The sequence below is a fragment of the Netta rufina genome (genome assembly GCF_964035555.1).
Source record: "Netta rufina genome assembly, chromosome: 16".
Classification (NCBI taxonomy): Eukaryota; Metazoa; Chordata; class Aves; order Anseriformes; family Anatidae; genus Netta; species Netta rufina.
Genome location: NC_140140.1, coordinates 8,852,094 through 8,872,043, shown reverse-complemented (window position 1 = coordinate 8,872,043; position 19,950 = coordinate 8,852,094). Strand labels below are relative to the sequence as shown.

At 43.9% G+C, this 19,950-nt stretch overlaps 1 protein-coding gene across 1 annotated transcript in view; it reads left to right on the top strand.

The window, feature by feature from the left end:
- NFATC2 (nuclear factor of activated T cells 2) overlaps positions 1-19,950 on the top strand; it is a gene marked incomplete at both ends in the record, with an annotated part of 84,601 nt that overhangs the window by 44,378 nt on the left and 20,273 nt on the right. The window contains 3 exons of the mRNA XM_084296451.1: positions 8,857-8,912; positions 9,964-10,090; positions 11,630-12,325. Of these exons, the coding sequence (XP_084152577.1) occupies positions 8,857-8,912; positions 9,964-10,090; positions 11,630-12,325 (879 nt within the window). The remainder of the gene's footprint in view (positions 1-8,856; positions 8,913-9,963; positions 10,091-11,629; positions 12,326-19,950) is intronic.

The window sequence follows — 19,950 nt, the reverse complement described above, 5'->3', positions numbered from 1 at the left end:
AAGCAATGGAGTTCTAGTTTCTTTGTTCCTTGCGTTCCTTTATGTGTCTGTCTGTCACCTCAGGGATGTTTTTATGACGGTGGTTTCTTAGGATGCTAATAGGTAGAGCAGGTGAGCATACTTGAACATCTGCCAGTTTCAGGAGACCTCACTGCAGGGCAGGATCAGGACTGCTGTGTTCAGTGTGCACGCCCAACTGCACTGGGAATTGGTGTCCATGGCAAGCTGAAACTTTCATCTGCACAGTGTGCAAAATGGAGGTGGGCTCTCATTGCACATCCACCTATACTAACTGCAGTGGGTCGTGTGTGCAGAAGCACCTATGTTTTTGCCATGGCTTGCCTATCCCTGAAATAACAATAATGACAGTAACCGTGCTAATGATATCTGTACTTTACATTGTCTCTCTGATTTCCAGCACTTCTGTACATCTCTCATTGCAGATGTGCTTTATTTTATCTCTGGGCAAATCATTTATTTGAAATATATTCCTTTCAATTTTAAAAGCAAACAAGCAGGGATTGTTTTGTAGGGATTTTGCTGTCAGACTTGCACTTTTCAGTATTCCTTTTGCATTGCAAGCTAGCAGAATTTGAGATTTATACTCTCTAGAAAAATTCTTGTTTATAAAGCACAAGAAGTTGGACCCAATTATGCTATCGATCTGAGTCCACAGTCAGTGCTGCTCCAGACCCAGGAGTCCCAAGGCACATACTGGCTGACATTTTATTATGAGTGAAGCCCCTACTGCATGTTCTTATCTATGCGGTAGATGCCTTTTACAGCCCATACTAGTAATTGTGTAAGTTGATATGTATCTGCTTGAAGTTAGTCAAATGACTTGGAGTATGAGGCAGTCTTCTGGACAAGACAGTTCGCTGTAGAAAACTGTGATGGGAAGGCGTTATGACACATATAGTGTGAAAAGAAGGTGGCTTGTGTGTTGGTTTTGGTAATAGTGAGGAACCAGGGTTGAAGATTAGAATCTTTTGTGGGAGATGTGAAAGGAAAATGTAAGACTGGCAAAAGTAATGTTCCCCTATTCTGTTATGTCAAGTCTGAAATTTCTCACCATGCCCAAACAGGGAACTAGATGCCAGTTAGTAGTCTGACAATTTTGTGAATGATCAAAAAAATGTCCTGGGGAATGCAAAAAATAGCAAACTATTTTCAACAATTATCTCTTTGAACTTAATGATGCAAAATTAATGATGCAATTTACTCAGACAAATTAAAGATAAAAGAGAAACCTAAAACATTTTAAAACTTTCATTTTTTCCTCATACCCATCCAACAGAGATGTTTTCTGTCTGAATCCAGCAAATAACCGTAAATCTTTCATGTAAGCTCCAAGCTCCAGTTCTCTCACAGAATTTCTAAACTAATGAACTGAAACAGAAGATTTAAGTTGTGGAGAATTGAGGGGAACAGGACACATCTGAGAACCTGGATCCTAACTCAGTCACACAGACTGATGAACATCCCTTACAGTGTAGGTTTTTAAGGTATCTTAACCTGAGACAAAAGCCCAGCATCTGGGGAAAAAGCAAAGAAACAAACTACTGTGGTTTTCTTGTTCGTTTGTTTTTTATGGAAAAGCCTGAGGAAGAAAGCGCAAGTCTCTGGGAGTAGCTACAGAGTTAGCAAAAGTGAGAGTGGCACTGCAATCTGAAATGATTCCATTCGTCTGCAACATGAAGTTCTGTAGACAGTATACAAACTATATTTGCTATCTTGCTCTTTCCTTGGTAGTTCGGACAGCACACACACACCACCGCTTTCTCTGCTCTGCTCAGTTTGTGGCTGGAGTCTAGCAGTTAAAGGTGGGTGCTGGATCCACTCCAAACTGACAGAGCAATGGATGGGACAAACCAGTAGAAGACATTATTGATCTCTGTGTTGAGAGGCACATCTGATTTTTACATTAGCTAAAGGTGATCACCTTACAGGTTAATCTCCCATCCTTATTATGCCTTGCAGTGCAGCACATTGAAGTGGCTGCAAGGCAGAGCAGAGGACCTGCTTGGTAGTTGTTGATGCAAAAAGATGTCAGAACTGGGGAGGGTCAGGAGGGTTTTGTTTTCTTTGGGTTTCTGCTCTGTTTGCTCTTTCTAAGCAAAAGAGGAAGGCATACAGAAAATCCCATCATTCTGAAGAGTGACAAGTGTATAAAATCAGGCAGATCTGAGTTTTCCCGTTTTTGCTATGTAGATGAAAGGGTTTCAATGTGACACCTTCTGCTTTTTCTTGGTGTTGCTGATGAAAGCCCTGCAGATCTTTCTGCCCACAGGTTTACCCCGTGGCTGGAATGTGCTGCCTGCCCCAGGTGTTCCTGTAATCCCTCAGGACAATTGTTAGGCATTAAGCTGGGGATCTCAGAAAAACACTGCAAAACAGGAAAAAATCTAAGGATCACGCACACAAAAATGCAAAAGTGTGTGGCTGCAGAAACGGAGTTGCCATAGCTGTTAGAGACTCAGCGAGACAGGGTGGAATCCAGTGTTTTGGAAGGTTTCCCCGTATGACACAAGATTTTGGAATTTTACAGCTGGTAAATCCTTATTAACACAGGCAGCCACTACTGGCCTGGATTCCCTGGCTCACTGTTTACTATGGGGGCGCCTGGTGGAAGTGTGCCTGGTCCTGATTATTCAGCTTTGAATCTTAATTGTTTAAAGAGAATATTAAATAATAATAATAATTCTGGGAATAAACAAAAGGCGGAGAGACAAGCTCCCATCACCTGTTGACAGAAAATTGATCATGTAAAAAGCTGGCACGGGGAGTGGAATTCCCTATTCTCCCACTTAGTCATCACATCCTGGTGTGACTCATTTTATTACATGGAGGTTCCCAGTGGTTTTATTTTGAGACGAGCTTTTGTTTAATAATTTATACACAGACACACACAAACACACACGTATAATCTTAAAAAAACAACAAATCTATTTTGATGAATTGGCATAAGGAATTATTTGGAAGAGCTCTGGGATGACAGACTGCCTCTGCTGCTTCACTGCTCAACTACTGTATTTATGTTTTATTTTAGTGTGGATTGAATTCCTCAACAATAGCTGGGGAGAACTCTTCTCTAGACTTGTTCTCACTGTGCAAAATGTCAGATTTGGGGCTGGGCTGGATGGCGGATGACTAATCCATTGGCCTTTTACCTCCCAGACCTTGACTTGTATCTTTGGCCTTGGTGACTCAAACTCACGTCCTCAGTAAAATGAAGGCACTGGCCTCAGCTCACCATAAACAGAGCTTCGCTAACTGCAGTGGGCAGTCTTGCTTCAGCAAGAAAAAGAAATCCACAGAAATCAGTCAGTGAAAAAGTCAATAGCTCTTCTTTTGCGAGTTGTAAATTCATTCTTGCTGTGTTTGCTCTAAAGTTTGAAAACTAGTCTGAAGTAAAAGCTTCAAAGGCAGCAACTGCTCAGCTCAGGTGTAATGCTGAGCAACGTTGCACTGATGTGAAGCAGAATAACTTCCCAGCTGAAACCAGAATTCATCCCCCAAAAGAGCAAGAGATTTTGTGTGCATTTTCCCCTGCCTATAAGGCTTCCACATCCCAGAGGTAGTGTCTGTTTTTCTGGAAGGCATTCGTTGTTATTAGCTTTGTTCTTGCAGTGGCTTAAAAAGACTTGCCTGTTTTCCAGAGATGCCTGTCATGTACCGATAAAACCTCATAGAGATAATTGCTGTGTGTTTTTGGAGGACTTTCCAAAAATCACAGTGAATAGGGACAATTCATTGCAAGCCCAAAGGGAACTCCGCAGAAATGTGATGTGAGGGCAGCTGCCCCGCTGGCTACCAGGCTCCATTTCTTTGGGGAGCTCGCATGGTTTGCTGCCTGGGAAAAAGGTAACAGGTTGTTCATTAAGTAATTTGTGTAATGCTTGACTGAAAAAGCAATGTACATTTTCAAGCATAAAATCACATGCAGGCACAGAATCACATACAGAACCGGCACAATAGTGCACTTAGTCTTCAGTTGGAGAGAGCTGCAAAGAAAATTTCCTGAACTTCTCAGCCCATCAGTCATGCTTGTTCAAATAAAGCAGTAAGTTTGTTTCTCTGCTAGTTACTGACCCCAGAGTCATGAGTAAGGGATCGTGAATAATGTGTAAAGGCTGTAACTGGTTCAGAAAACCTTTAATTGGCTAATTAAAAAAAGCCCTATATGGGGCTGCAGAGAATCACCCAAAATGTTCCTAATGCAGACTGACGTTTTGATTTTCCCCAAAGTTTGAAGCAAGACTTTTGGTATGATCATGGTTTGAGCTAGAGAGGGTAGAATTACTTTCTTCCAACAACTCATTCATTCCTCCAAAGAGTGCTGACACAATCAGATCTCTCATCGGGGTTTAATGCTAAGTCTCATAGCCCTGAAGCAGCACAAAAATCTCTATTTCCTGAACATTTAACTGACCTGTGGTGTTAAAGACTTGCCAACTAAGACAAACCATTAAACGAGCAGGGAACCACAACAGTAAAAATATTGCGTGAGGCAGCCGTGGCTGGTAAGACCTCAGGGTCCACGTCCAAAAATATTTTATCATCTTGAGTGGAACTACCGCTCTTTTCAGAGACATGGATTGAATTCCCCGTTGGGGAGGTGGAATTTGAGGCACACCACACACGTGGACCTGGCACAGAGCTCCCACGTGATCCCTGCACATACCAGGGCATCCTTGCAGTGCTCTGGCTGGCGCGTATCCCTCCCAGGACAGCCCAGCACACGCTCTCTGCATCTTTAAAATACTTCAGCAAAAATGATGCTGTTGCGCTTCTGTAGTTTCCTTACTTCTCCACTGTTAGTGCAGGTTTAATTATACACAATAAGCAATTATCTGTACTTGTAGACTTTATATTAAGTTACCAGTAAAGCTGGGGATTAATCTTCTCTGTCTGCAAGCAGGGAGAGGACCAGTCATTTATCCCGTATGTGGCATGACAGAATTATGGGATAATTAAAGCCAGAATGGACCTCCGGAGGTCGTTGAGCCCAGCCTCCTGCTCAGAACAAAATGCACATGCGGCATTTAGGCACCACCTGGGTCACAACCCTGGTGCTGGAGGAAAGGGCCTGCTCCTGAGCACGCACGTCGTGACGCTGTTTTTGTACCAGGTCCGTGCTCCACCATCGTATCAGCAGTGTGGTTTTTAGCACATCCTTACAGTAAAAATCACATTTTTGCTGATGACTTCCTTGAAACATTCACTTTACTTTTCCGTTCCCTCAAAAAGACTCTTATTTATGCACGTTTAAAAAATTATAAATGTGCTGACAGTTTGGTGCAAGTTTTCTCTGTTCAAAATTTCCTTTAATTGTCCTACAGGTGGACTTTAGGATTCTTCTTAATTTACTCTTCTTGCTGTCTGTTAACTGTCTGAGTGGGAGTAATCTAAAGATTTACTCTTGATTATGGAAGGATAGGTTAAAGCAGAGAGGTATTTCTGCACGTGCCTGTATTTTTCATTTTATTCACAGCTTCCCGTATCCTTCTGCCAAAAGCTCACTGTAACATGCCTGCCCAGAGGGATTAAAGGAAAAGCAAATACTGATTACCTCGAACTGAAGTTTGTACATTCATAACTATAAAAGTGAAGCAGTGAGACAGGTGGAGCCACATCATGATGGTTAAGCATAAAGGTCAGCAAGTAAGCTGCGGAGTGCTTATATGCAGCAGGGCTTCGGAGCTTAAAGAACAGGGCCGATGCTGCTGACAGATTTGTTAGGAACCTGTTTAGCCCGCTGCAAGCATGAATATATCCAGACAGCAGCATCCATCATCATTAGGATGATAACCCCAAATACATTTATTTCTTGTTCGGTTGGGCTTATTCTCATTCTTAATCCCCCTAGACTTTGGACTCAGCCTAAACATCATTTGATTTTTATGGTTGGCTTCATTAGCTTTTAGTGCAATTTCAGTGGCTCAGTTACTAAACCAAATCAACTGTGATTGTGGTTGCATATGCTTCACAGGCCTCATGAGTACGGCAGATGACTTTGAGGCCTATTTCTCCTTTATTTTTTGCATTTTGGAAATCCTTTTGATTTCTACCTTCTATGTGAAGTTAGTGCTGCTGCATCTGCACAGCCTGTTTGAATTTAGCAGTACAGGAACAAAGATGAAAACATTCTGCCTGGAGGAAAAACACTGTCAAGTATTCCCACGTGGCTGGCCTTGCTGTCAGGACATCTTCACATTGCATCGCTTAGACTGCTCCTGATGCACGTCTCTGTTAGAGCTCTTATTTTGTCATGTTTTCTGGTTTTCTTTTCCCACCTCTTCCTCAAAGGACTATAAAAATTTCTCTTTTGGGGTTGTTTTGGGGGATGTAAGGAGGTTCCTTAACACCTATTGTGATGGTTTCTTTTCACAAAAATCATCTCGAAGGGGAATCCCCCATTAAATATTAACTGTCCTGTCATCAGGCGGTGCATTTAGTATCTGCAGGATCAAACCCACAGCCGCCCACTCTCCCGAAGTGTTTACCAATCCAGCCACGGGTGAAGCATTAGCTGCATTAAGAGGGGCATGGATTTAACCTGGAACAGTCCAGAGCAGTGGCCGAAGCAAATGCTTATTATTAAATAATGGAATACTTTCCATTCATTTGCACTGCGGTCCTCTGGGATGTTAGGGCTAAACAGCAAACCAGGCGAGAGGCTTGCTGGCTCTAATTACACCGCTCGCTCTGGCCGTGCCTCCCCGCCTGCCGTCACCGATCCACATGCTAGCGTGGAGAAGGCGACTGACTCACAGGGGAGGGACTTGAGACGTTGAAAAGAGAGAAAAGTCAGAGTTATTTTGCGTTTTCTCTGTGTACCAAAATGCTGTGGCGGCACCGGAGCAAGGTGTTTGGACGTCATGCTGAAGCAGTGCTGTTTTGTATGTGCGTGCAAGCAAGAAGGGACTGGGGAGGACTGGAGGGAGGGAGGAGGGGGCACACTGTGGGCAACTGATCCAGGGAAAACCTCCTCCTCCTTCTGAGTGTTTGGGGGCCAGAATGTAGCAGTGGTTTCTTGGGGATGGGGCACCAGGGGAGGCATGGTCCTGCCAGGTTCACTGGGCACGCTGGGACCCAGGGATGAAGCGATGGAGTGTCTGTGGTGCAGAGCAGCAGCTTGAGTCCTTCTCTGGGAGATGCTGTCCCGAGAGCCAAGCACATCTGTCAGCTCATTGTCTGCGGAGCAGAGAACAAAGAGAAAGCAACAGAAAAAATGCAAAATGCATTTAAAAATACTCTTTCATTTCCCTTTTCGCCAGAAGCAGAAGTGCTTAAATAACAGAGGACAAAAGCAGCTCTTGCAGAATTTCCAAGAATCGGGAAAAATAAAAAGTCCTCTGAGAAGTGTTTTTATGAGCCTTTACCCTGTGCTGCCAGACCTGGGAAGCAGGAGAGGAACCCCCGCGATTCCCCCCCCTTTAACGCAAACACCAGCCCAGCGGCTGCGGTACTTCAGAGCCCGTCACTTAGCCTGGCTACGTGTCCCCTGTTTGTTTTAAAATCAAACTTTCAGAAAGGTACGAGGCGATGTTTTTTTTTTTCCCCATTGGTATTTTTCTTCTGAAAATGGATTGGCTAAAAGACTCAGCAGAATTTAAAATCAAAGGGGTAGAGATTAAAATCTAAAAAACCAATAAGGAAAGCATTGCTAAGAAATAGTTCTGGGAAGTGTGAGCGACAGTAGATTTAAGAAACCCTTGTAGCCAGATGAAGCACCCTGTCTGGGTACAAATGTCCTGTGACTGCTCACGTACTTACAGCACTGGGTTACTTTGGCATTGCATACAAGGGGATTATATTTTATTTTACTTTATAAATACCATTTTGTGTAACTCAGAATGGGTACGAGCTACAGTGTAATTAAGAGCAGGAAGACTTCCTGTGGGCTGGAGGCTGTTGTGCGTATCGTGAGGTGCTTTTACTCCAAGCCAGGTGAATATTTGGTCCTGTGCAGGGACTTCAGGCAGGGCTGCTGGTGGCTTTTCTGTAACAGCGGTGGCAGCACAGAGGTGCAGATCCACTGGTGGAGGTGCTGGGCTTGTTCCTTGATCAGAGGAGTTGTGTTGTTTGGTATCGTGTGCTGAGGTTTCATATTGCACGTCTGAGAAATGAGTATCAATAGTGAGAAGGCATGCAAACAGAAATCAAGCATCCTACGTATCTGGTTTCCCAATTACAGCAAGAATCTGTCCCTGTTGAACTACTTCTAGAAAAACCTAAGCGCCGGTGAGAATTCAGAGCATCTGCCAGTTTCACTGTGCACCGGCTCTACGAGTCAGCCCCGAAGTGGCTCAGTTTGCGTGCTTCAGTCTCCATGCAACCAGTGCCAGAGCTGGATTTCCATCTAGTCCTTTCCTCGCCTCCCCACCCAGCCTGTCTCCTACCACACCGGTGGGGAGCTGCGTTAGCCTGAAACAGCAAAACATTTGCTGAGCCCCTGACCCACTATGACCATTAATGAGTTATTTGACCTTCTGGTGCCCTCCGTCAAGTAAATTTGGCTGAAATCAAGTCTGGCAAAAAGCAGATGGTGCACCTGTGCAGAACGTTTCATTCCTCGGTTTGCTTAATTTCTACATAAACATTTAATTTTAATATGTACGTAAGTCTTTTCCTGGCGAGAGAAGTGTTCAATGATGTGTTTAAATTAAATGCTGTTCCTTTTGGTTATAACTGGGAAGGTTCTTGAAATTAAGTAAATTTTGAGAGTTTTGCTGACCTGATGTCTTTAATTTGTACTTGATTTTTTATTTTTATTTTTTATTTTTTTACTTTTTAAGTGAAGCTTTATGATTAAAAAAAACAAGTTACATTAATACTGTGATGTTCTTCCAGATGGACAGCAGATCTGGGAAATGGAGGCAACAGTGGATAAAGATAAGAGCCAGCCTGTAAGTATGCAAAACATTGGATGTCCTCTCGTTGAGCTCCTCAGACAGCAACTTGTATTCAAGGGATAGTTTTCAAAGAGCGTCTCAAAAGCAGAAAGAGCAGCTATCTGACTGCTGTGATGACCAAATGTCAAATGCTTCAGCAGTAGATGTGTTGCAAAAAGAAACTATTCATTTAGCAGTAACCCACAGCAAATTGAATAACTGCTGGATTTTGTGTTCATGGAGAAGACTCTATTGTATCAGCCCAGTTTTGAAAGAGTCCTCTGCAGGATGCTGGCTATACTGACTTCCTTTTGCCTGTATGGAAGTCTTGGGTGCTCTGTGCTGGGGAGGACAGGATTTGCACTATAGTATTTCAAATTAACATTGATCTTTCAAGGGAATAGGCCTCATTGTTCCCTTTGCTTAATGGGACCGTACTGTAGTTGTTCAGTGCGTTTAGGAGCTAGCACTTGCATTGCCATGGGCCATGCCTGTCCTTGCGGAAGAGAATGAGACACTTGCTGTTAATTTCTCTGGAAGCAGGATCCGGCTGTCTATAAGTAAGAAGCCTATAGAATAATCTAATTTATTCTAACACATGGAGGGAAATCTGCAATATTTGTTGCATTTGCCATAAGGAAATATTTTGTTGCATTTCCCGTAAATTTAAGGGGACAGTTATCTTGGCAGTGGGCTGATCCCACTTCATTCACTTGATGGGAGTTTGCCAACAATACTTGTTTATCAAGCACAGAATGGCTAACAGCACTGCTGTATTTACCACCATTCTGTGTGTTTTATTTGTAGCTGAGACTTCTCTCTCCAAGTTCAGGACAACATCAAGCACCACAGAGGATGCAGTACTTAGAAACCATAATACCAAAAATCTTGGCAGTTTTTCACCATCTGCCCTTTTTTCCTTTCTTCCTCACATACCCTTCTTTGTAGGGATGAACAGGGAGGTTTCTCTTCCTGTATCTCTGACCACGTAATGCAAGAGACACACCCAACAATCTGCTGTCAGCCTCAGTTACTAACTCTGCACTGTCACCTTTCATTGTTTCAGAGCATGCTTTTTGTAGAAATACCAGAGTACCGGAACAAGCACATTCGCACACCTGTGAAGGTGAATTTTTATGTCATCAATGGTAAAAGAAAAAGAAGCCAGCCCCAGCATTTTACCTATCACCCAGGTAATTGCCAAGGACAGAGCAAGTGGTTGCCTTGTCCTCAAGAGCAAGATTTTATTTTCTGCTATGTTGTTTTGTTGCCATTACCTGAGAATCTAAATTTTACTGTTTTAATTCAGTTGAGTGCAACTAAGCTTCAGCTACTGTTTGGTTTAAAGGGTGCATGTGATTTAGGATCAGGAATTTCCCATAAATTTAAGGGGACAGTTATCTTGGCAATGAGCTGGTTCTGCCTTATTCACTTGATGGGAGTTTGCCAGCAACTTCAGTGGGAGCAGTACACAGTTGACGTGTACGACACTAAGATAACATCAGATCTGGGAAAATGTAACAAGGGCTTGGTAAGGAGGAAGAAGAGCAATATATATTCTTCAGAATGAGGCTGGTTGAGAAAAATATGAATGCTTTTCTGATGTTCTTCCTCTTGGGAACTGGTGAGCAATCTCACAATAAACGCAACAGGATTACTAATGAGATTCCCAGAATTTCTCAGCTTTGGCTGGGATAAAAATATTGTGAGAAAATTGGAGTATTGTGCTTGTGGAAACCAGAAAGCATAAAATAATAGTACCAGATTTTTTGCAAGCTTTAAAATGATGTCTTAATTTGGCTGGTTTCTAAGGACAGGCAAACATTCATTCTGGTTCTTATTTCAGTCTTCTCCAGCCTATAAAAATTTTTGGTTCTCTCCCCAAATTTAAGAACTGTATTAGAACATCACTGATACAAAGGTTTCATATAGTTGCTAAATTGTTCTCCTGTGGAATAGGAGAACAGTATTGAGGAGTACAATACTATTTCAATACAATCTCTGAAAGAGACCACTTCAGAGTAGAAAACCTTATACTTCCCCAAAATAACCCTGTTGCATGACCATTATATGGTTTCCATTGCGTGGTATTTCTGTATCAAATTTTAGTGAAGATTTGACAGAATAAGCATTAGAAATGTCAGAATTTGTCTTTAGAGGACCATCATTTTTCCACACCAAGATTCATACAACTTCTACTAAATCATGGTCTTTTAAATGATGGTGTCCAAGAGGTCGTCAGCTCTCTGCTGGGGCAGTTACATGTAACAAAGGAACTAAAAGAAAGCCCTAAAATAATTAGATACTGCGTTTGGTCACTAGCTAAATGTTTGACAGAAAAATTAGTAGTTCTTTACATCATAGGATTTCTATTTACTCAGTCTTGCTTTGAGATGCAAGTACTACAAGAAACACTTATGGGCTTGTTTTTTCGCATATTTTTCAGAATGGCCCTTCAATGAGTTAATATATGAGCTAAAATATTGCACTTTCCAAATTTCAGAAATTTGTGGTTAAATAGTTGATTAAAGATTTTCAGGAATATCTTAGCACAAAGCTCTTTCAAGAGAAAGCCTCCCTTGTTTGCGTATTTATTAAGCTCAATGCCTGTGAGATATGAGCTCGCACATGCAAATCTTGTAAATGGCCTAAGTTTCTTATTACTCCAAGGAAAACCTCTCTGTTCCTCATCAGCCTGTTACAAATAACGTCCTTTGCATGCTTTGTTCTAGTACCATCAATCAAAACAGAGCCCATTGATGACTATGATCCAGCCTTAATCTGCAATACAGTACACAGTGGTCTGGGAACAGTCACACAGCCCTACTATTCACAGCACACAATGGTCACCGAATCCCCTTCCTGTCTTGTGGCCACTATGGCTCCCTGCCAGCAGTTGCGCTCAGGCCTTTCTTCTCCTGATTCGCGATACCATCAGCAGAATCCGGCTGCTGTAATATACCAAAGAAGCAAGAGCCTTAGCCCAAGCCAACTGGGCTACCAGCAATCCAGTCTGATGGCTACACCGGTTGCTATTTCAGATGCCCATAGGTCGGTGCTGGTGCACACTGGTTCCCCAGGCCAAACTTCAGCAGTGCTCCACCACTCTCCAGGCAACCAGCAGTCCTCTCCAGTGATTCACTATTCTCCAACCAACCAGCAGCTGAGGTGTGGAAGTCACCAGGAATTTCAGCACATCATGTGCTGTGAAAATTTCACGTCCAATGTTGCAAGACCCAGCCAGCCCCAAGTTAGTCAAGCACAAAGGTTAAGTCCGAGTTCATATCCTACCGTGATCCAGCAGCAGACAGCTTCAGGCCAACGAGCAGCGAAAAATGGACCACCAGTCAGTGACCAGAAAGAAGTATTACCAGCTGGAGTCACTATTAAACAGGAACAGAACCTGGACCAAGCGTACCTGGACGACGGTAAGCATTGCTCATCACTTGTATGGGTTCATTGGAGGGAGGGGGAAAGTTCGTGACTTAGAGATCCCACCTGTTCCTTGTCACAAAAACAATGTGGCCTTCTTTCGATGTGTATTTGCTGTTTGCTCATAAAAGTAAGTTTTGGTCTTTCATCAGTTGCATTTTGGGTAGATGGCAATGAACTCTGGCAAATGAGCAAAAAAACAGAGTGTTCTGCAGAAACCTTCAGTCTTGCTTTGTGACATGGAGTGAGCTGTCAGGTTTCAAGCTGTTGCCATTTTGTTTCCCTTTGCCAAGCATTAGTTTGAAAAATGGAGAAACTGAAACAAAATGCACTTTTAAATTATTTTTTATTATTCATATCAGGGCAAAGTCCACTCTGTAAAACGCTTTTGTACATTTTGTACCAAAAAAAGCCCATTGAAGAGTCTATCAAGGCCTGTAATGAATGGGGTAGTGCTGCAGGCAAAACTATTGCAGATGTTCTAGATGAACAGTAGGACATTGATAAGTAAAACAATGCTGTTTCTTTGTGGTGAGCCCAGCAGATTTAGCCTGTAGGAATGAATATAAGTTAGAGTAAAGCTTTCTTTGAACATATCCTGCTTATTCTTAGGTAGGCAGCTATTGGCAAACTGGTTGATTGGTTCTTTCATTAAAGTAGTGTCACTGTTCCTTGCAAGAGGAAATCAATGCAAAGTTAGTATTTGCAGCTGGCTGCTGCAATCATAAAGGCGAGCAGCAAAACCTACATTGATTTTAGTGGAGCAGAGTGCAGTTGCTGGATGTATTGCTGCAAATATATGGTGCTCTTATTCATAGTGTACAGACCTGATTCTCACATATATTCACTGCTCCTGTCCTTACAGTCTAGGTAACTGCATGCATGATTTGATCCCATGAATGTGCACAGTTATGTGGTTTGCAAGCACCCAGTGGCCTGGGATTTTTCCTGCAGTTACCTACCTAGAGTTGTGAAATTGTGCCCATGGAAGTTTTGTTTTCTTAGATTCAGGTACTGAGTGCTCTGTGGTTGTGTCATCTACAGTCTTCCCAGTCTTCATTGCTGCTTTTGTGGGCAGAGTAGAGCCTGTTAGTTGAGCAGTTGAGGCCGTTTCTCTCTGTTTGAAATGCAGGTGACACATTTTGAGTGCCATGGCTGTAAAATCTGGAGAGTTTTTACTAGTATCCTTGTCTGAAGAGGAGTGTTGAATTGGGCTTTAACTGCAAATTTGATTTAGGAGGAGATTTGCTAGATCTGCAAGAAAACAGCTAAGAAAAATCCACTTCCTGTTCAGGGAATGGGGCATGATAAGAAAGCAAGATAATCTTTCTGGTGATAAAACTGAACACTCTGTTCTGAGGTACCTTTACTATGAGAAACTGAGAGCTTCTTCCACATCTCTACAAATACTCAGTACAAACCTTGTAAAATAAATAAAAAGAATGAAACTTGAAGTTAAAGCTAGCAGACTTCAGACTAGAGCCAAAGTCCACTTAAATGAACTCCCAAAATGGACTGCAAAATTAATTTCAATGGGTTTTGAATCAGGCCAGAAACATGTAAATAGAGCATGGCTCACAGGGGATGTGCTTGACCTGTGAGCCATTAGGCAGAATAGCAGCAAGTTAGAAATGAAATTCCAGGCTTCTGCTTGGCTGACTGGGTCATTCCAAACTGATCTCAGACTAGAGATTAATTTATCAATTCTGCCACTCAGGTCGAGCAAGGTGAGTTTGGTTGCATGCAGCCTCCTTACTGACCTCAGTGAGTATACATTAGTTAGAAGTCTGACTTGGAAAACTGTGATTTACTTTAGGACTTTGCAAAACATTTGATTCTGAAATGTTCAAGGCTTGAATTGAAAAGCCACTCTGTTTGCTGCTGGGGGAAAATGACTCAGAACATAACAAAAGCCATATTTTTCCTAACTAGAAAGTTTATTTTTGTGCTTTATAGTATTAAAAGAAACCAAACCCAAAGGATTATGGAGGCTTTACCCTCAAATCCCTTTTATCCAGAAAGCTATTCCGAGATAAAGTGAGCTGTAAGGCCTTGCTGTGATTTTTCGTGGATAGATGCTGAGCTGATGGTTCCCCAGCTAGGCTTGGCATGAGTGCGCTGCAGTGCCACTGCTGTACAGACTCCGAGGCAATGGCTGTTTTGGTGTGTCTCGCTTCCCTTCTTTCCTCTTCCCTTCCCCCATCTTCCTCCTCCCTCCTCGTTGTTCTTCTTTCTCCATATTTCTGCTGACAGTCCAGCTTTCGACCCTCTCTGTAGTTCTGACCTCCTCTTCTCAGCTCTCGTCCTCTGCCTTCGTGGTTAACGCACAGCCCTGCAGTTCTGGGCTTTGCTTCTATTCTCAGCTCTGCCATGAACTTCTTGTGTGACCTGGGACGAGCCCTGCTCCCTCAGTTCCTCATTCCTGGAGCTGTTCCCTCTCACAGAGGGTACAGTGTCCCATTGTTTGAGCTCTCCTGGAAGTGACCAAGAATAACACCTCATAGATAACACAATTACTGTTTCTATTTACTTCTTCAAACTGCCATTGCTGGCAGGACCCTTCACTATTTTCTTCTCTGCTACTGCTGAAAAAAAAAAAAGAAAAGATATTTGGCCTTCTTTCTGAGCCCATGGTTTGTTCTTTCCTCAGTCTTCACTGCTCCACGGGGCACATAAGATCGGGGCTTAGCACGCCTAATCTCTCCGTGCATCCTGCCATGTAAAGATAACAGCCAGTCCCACCTCCACAGGAGGATTACTGTCAAACATGTGACTGTAGTAGCATCAGCAGCACAGCCGAAACAGCGAGGACCTTAAGGCAGGTGATGGCAAACATTTGCCTGTCTGCTCAGCTTGCCTGTGCTGTGTGCAAGGAGCTCTGCGCATAGCGGCTGCACACCTGGTGCCAGCCATACTGGGTACCTTAGTGACAACTTCAGCGTGTCTGTGACACGTTTCTGGCCGTACTGCAGATGTGGAGATCTGTCACGTGCTTTGTTTGAAGGAAACCTTTGTCCTTTTCTCCTCTTACCTGTGCTACCTTAGGGCAGAAGGTGCCCTGCCCAGCCTGTGCAGCCCCCTTGCAATTTCTCACTTTACCCCTGCAAGACCAAGTGGCAAAGTGTGGGGCTGCTGGAAGGAAGGCTGGAGCCTCAAGTCCTAGAGGCTGTGTTGGGAAAAGCAGCCAGCAGGGAGACAGATGTAGGTTGGATGTTGCCTCCCATATGTGTATCTCCATATACATATTCCTCTGGACACTATCTCTCTGTCAAAAACAAACAAACAAACAATATAAATAGATCTGTAACTTTCTGATATGAAAAAGGGTAGAGAGAAATCCCCAGAGGAAAGGACTACTCATGAAAGATTGGCAGAGAAGCCGTTGTTACTCACTTCTGCCTCAGAGACCCATTGCTGTTGGGAATATTTTGGGAGAGAGGATGAGCCATGGTCAGGAAAACCTTCAGGACACAACAGATAATGCTGGCAAGAAGTGATTAGTTAGTTCAAATGAAGTGAATACTGCAGGAAAAGAGAGTGCTCAGCATGTTTCAGATGAGGCCTCATTTTCATATTGTTCATAACCAGAGCCAGCCACAGTGGTAAAAGCTACACCACCAAGCACAAAACCTTACCGAGTAGAGCTGCCTTCTTCCGGGACGTTCAGAACAATTGGCTTAGCTATTTAAAGCAAAAGTCCTGTTAAAAAAAAATAATAATTATTTCCAACACCATCCCAAATCCATTGGTGCTGACTTCTGTAGGGGCAGGGTGGAGAGCGAGGGTGAGGGGGGCTGGGGGCTGTGGCCGTGCCCTGTGCCCCTGCTGCAGAGCCTGGGGGTTGCTGCACAGCCCGGGGCAGCCGCTCAGCCGCCGGGTGCTGCAGTCCCCATCTGGGACACAGAGAGACAGAGATCGTGTGACAAGAGCAACAGGAGGGGAAATGCATCGCAGACAAAGCTCTCTGGTGCGACACGATCTGCAAGTGCCTCGTAGAGGTTTGGTGTAAAGCACGGGGTTAGATCTTCCCCTATACAACCAAACGGACGTGTAGCTGTTGTCTTGCATGTTACCAACTTGCCTGCCTCGGGTTCAGTCCTTCCTTTAGGTTCAGCTGTCATGTTGTACACTTTTTACTTTACAAAGAAAAATGATTGTCATTATTCAAATGATAGCTATCTAACCACATCTGACACCCAGAACTGTCTGTTTGATACAGGATCTCTAAATTATTTTTGGTGCGCCAGTAACTTTAATGGGGAGGAGAGAAGCAAGGCAGATGGTGTGTAGTGGTTAATCAGACTGCCGATCAGCAGAGATGCTTTAGAGTGAATTCATGTATTTCACAGAAAATTTCAGATGCGGCAGATAGTTCTTCAGAAAATGAATTTGCAGGGTGTGCAGTGTGGTGCCTGTAAATCACCCGGCACTTTCAACCACCTTCACTATGAGCAGCCTGTTAGTTTGGGAGTTCTGCTCGCCACCACAGGAACCATTGCCCTTACTCGGAATGTGCCAGGTCTCTCCTCCTTCTTTTTGTGTTCTTTCTTTCATTCAACTGCAAGAAAATGCGCAGTCTGAACCCGCGGCGGCATGAAATCAAATGCAAATCTCTTCTTTCCTCCATGGACAGGAAAAATCTTTTCTGAGCCGCTTTTTCTGTGTAACCACGTAGCTGTCAGGCCCAGGGCTCAGCACCTCCAGGAAACCCCAGCTCCCCTGGGGAAGCAAAGCTCCTGTGTCAGCCCTGCATCAGCAGCAGCTGGGCTCTGACCTCCTTTCTGCCAGCGCTGGTCTCTCGCTGCCCACTCTGCATCTGTGCCGGTCCCACAGGTGCCTCGGGTGCGTGCATCCACCGACGTGTGTGGGTGAGAGGAGAGGGTGAGCACAGCCTGGGGGAAGGAGGATGCTCTGCCGCTGTCTGCAGGGCACTGTCCCCAACTCAAAGCCAGAAGTCTTTTGGGGTTTCAGCTCAGGTGGCAGCATGGCACCAGCATCCTCACCCTCCGCAGTCCCTGCACGGTAAGGGTGGCACAGAGCCACCGGCCCCCTCAGCTTGGTGCCAGCTGGGGATTTCCCTGTGCTGGGGGAACCTCAGCTGCAAGGTGAAGGCAATTTACACCCTCTGTGCATTATAGAGCAGCGGAGCAGCACTAAGAGAGAGCAGGGATCCGGCCAGCTGCAGAGAAGCTGCCTTTCTATTTTAGCACTGTATTGATCTCCTGGCCAGGAAGCACAGAAGATGGTGGCTGTGGGAACACGATTCAGTTTGATTTATATTTGTCTTCATCATGCATCTACACTCATCAAATGCACGGAGGAGAAGAGCGATCCAGGGCAGGGGGAAACGTTCCTGTTTCCTGGTGCTTTAGACAGGAGGGCATTTGCATGTTGCAAATGGGCTGTCGTTCAGTAAGGGCAACAGTTTGCACCAAAAAAAGCCACGCTCTGTTCTTAATTAGAACTACTTTTCATAGAAGGTGTGGTCATTTCTGCTCAGACAGGGTTTGACTAAGAGTGAAGCATGTACGTTCTCCACTGTGTTTTGCTCAAGCACTCTAGCAAATCAGGGTATTCATCAGACTCATTCCTGATGCTCTGACTCACTTTATTCCAGATTTTCTGTTCTCGACTGGGACTCGATGCCACTCCTTGGGTACACTACATGCTTTATTTCTGGATCACTGTTATTGTGTGCTTGTGTTAGGATCTAAGTCCCCCATTCATGCTCCAAAGTCTTGCTTTTGCTAGGTGTGATCTGAAAAAAAGAACAAAAAGGTGGCTCTGTCCCCAGAGCCCGTGGTCTGCTGGTAGGAATTAGAAGGATCATTCTATCAAGAGGCAGGTCTGAATTGTGTCTGAGCATGGTCTTTCAGCAACGTATTTTACTCCTCTGTACCTCAGTTTACCATTAATAAAATTAATCGTGTTATCCTTTCTCCTAGTACAGTTAAGCATTTAATTATTTCATGTTACTAAAACTCACATGGACTGTCAGGAAGAAAAAAAATGGCTGCATACTTGAATAAGAGCTACGTATCTGTGTTGTTATGGCAGACTGGCATCTGATGTTGCTCTTCACCTCTTGAAATTATTCACTATTTGAAAATTCAGCCCTTTTTCAAAAACGCTCTTTTCCCAGTAGTTCTTCTGAATGGCTGTCCTGCCACCTAAAAACATGCAAAACAAAGCAAAGTGAGAAAAAAAAAAACATACATACATCTAAAATCAGCAGTGGAGGAAGGAAGAAAATGAATCAAGTGATTAAAACCATAGTTCCACTGGCACCTCTTTGTTCTCGAGCTCAGGAATCTTTAATTGGTGCAGTAAGTGCCCACAGGCAAGTTGTGTTACAAAGCGTTTCCTGTTCAAAAGAACATGCAGACTCCATTAGGAGACCACAGGCACCGCCGCCAAGAACTGACAGTGCAGGATGGGTACGTGAAAGCTTGCTCCGTGCCTCAGTGGGCAGGGTCCCACCAGCAGCCCATGCACCAAGACAAGAAAGCCCAGTCCTGGTGATTTGCTGGTGGAAGGCATGCCACCGTTTGAAGATGTAAGCAGCGGGCTGTTATCAGCAGAAAGCGCTTCGTTTTCAGAAGGCATCAAGCAATTTGCAACGATAGTTTTGAAATACTGGCAGAACTACTTGAAAAAAAGAACTTGTTCATGCAGTTGGGAATTGAAAGCTTCTAAACCACAATAAAGTCCTTTCCCAGACTTGCTGTCCATTTACTCCACGCTCATGGCATTCCTTAGACGGTCTGAATCACAGACAGCAGACAGCTCTTATAAAGACGACCATAGACACCCATCTGTTGGAAGCCATCTGCCAAAACAGACCATGCATCTACTTTTATTCCTTCAATCCACTTTCAGTTTAAAGGGATAACAACAATAACATTTGTTAGTCCGGTGACACTGCTCATTCAGTGCGGAGGAACAGTAACGAACTAAAACAATTCCAGAGCAGAAGGAAGCAGGCAAAGCTTTTCCCTGGCTCTTACAGATGGCCGAAGCAGGGCACGGAGCTGCTGAGTTGCCCAAGGTGATGCAGAACGACGGGAGGCATGGCAGAGCTACTTGCTCCTTTTTCTGTCTTTCCATCAGACTCACTCTTTTCATAGCGTGTATATCAAAGTGTGCTATCCGCTTTCTAGAAGTGAATGAGTGCCTGCTGGCAAGCAATATGTTACCTGTCACTGAGAACAGGTGTGGCTGTTAGAAACACCCTCGTTTCTTGGGGAAAGCTTGGAGAAAGAGCAAAGCTGTCACACGAGCAAATACAGGGTGTAAGAAAAATGAATCAGTGGTCTTCCTGTCAGCTGGGGGTGACACTGAGGGCTCTACACAGAAAGTCTTTTAGTTCAGGCAAAGTCATGACTGTTTTGACAATATTATTTTTAAATGGGTCTTTGGAAATGAGATGCAAGAAATGTGCAGGTAGCTCATTTATAAGAAAAGTGTGCAAAAGCAGGGAAGGGGGTGAACTCCTTCTGGAGCCGAATTCACCGTTTTGCCTCGAACCAGAGGAGCGCTTTCTGGAAGCCTTTAACGAGGCTTGATTTACACTTAGGCAGCTCACCACAGAGCTATGCTGGTTAAGGTGGTTGAGTTTTTT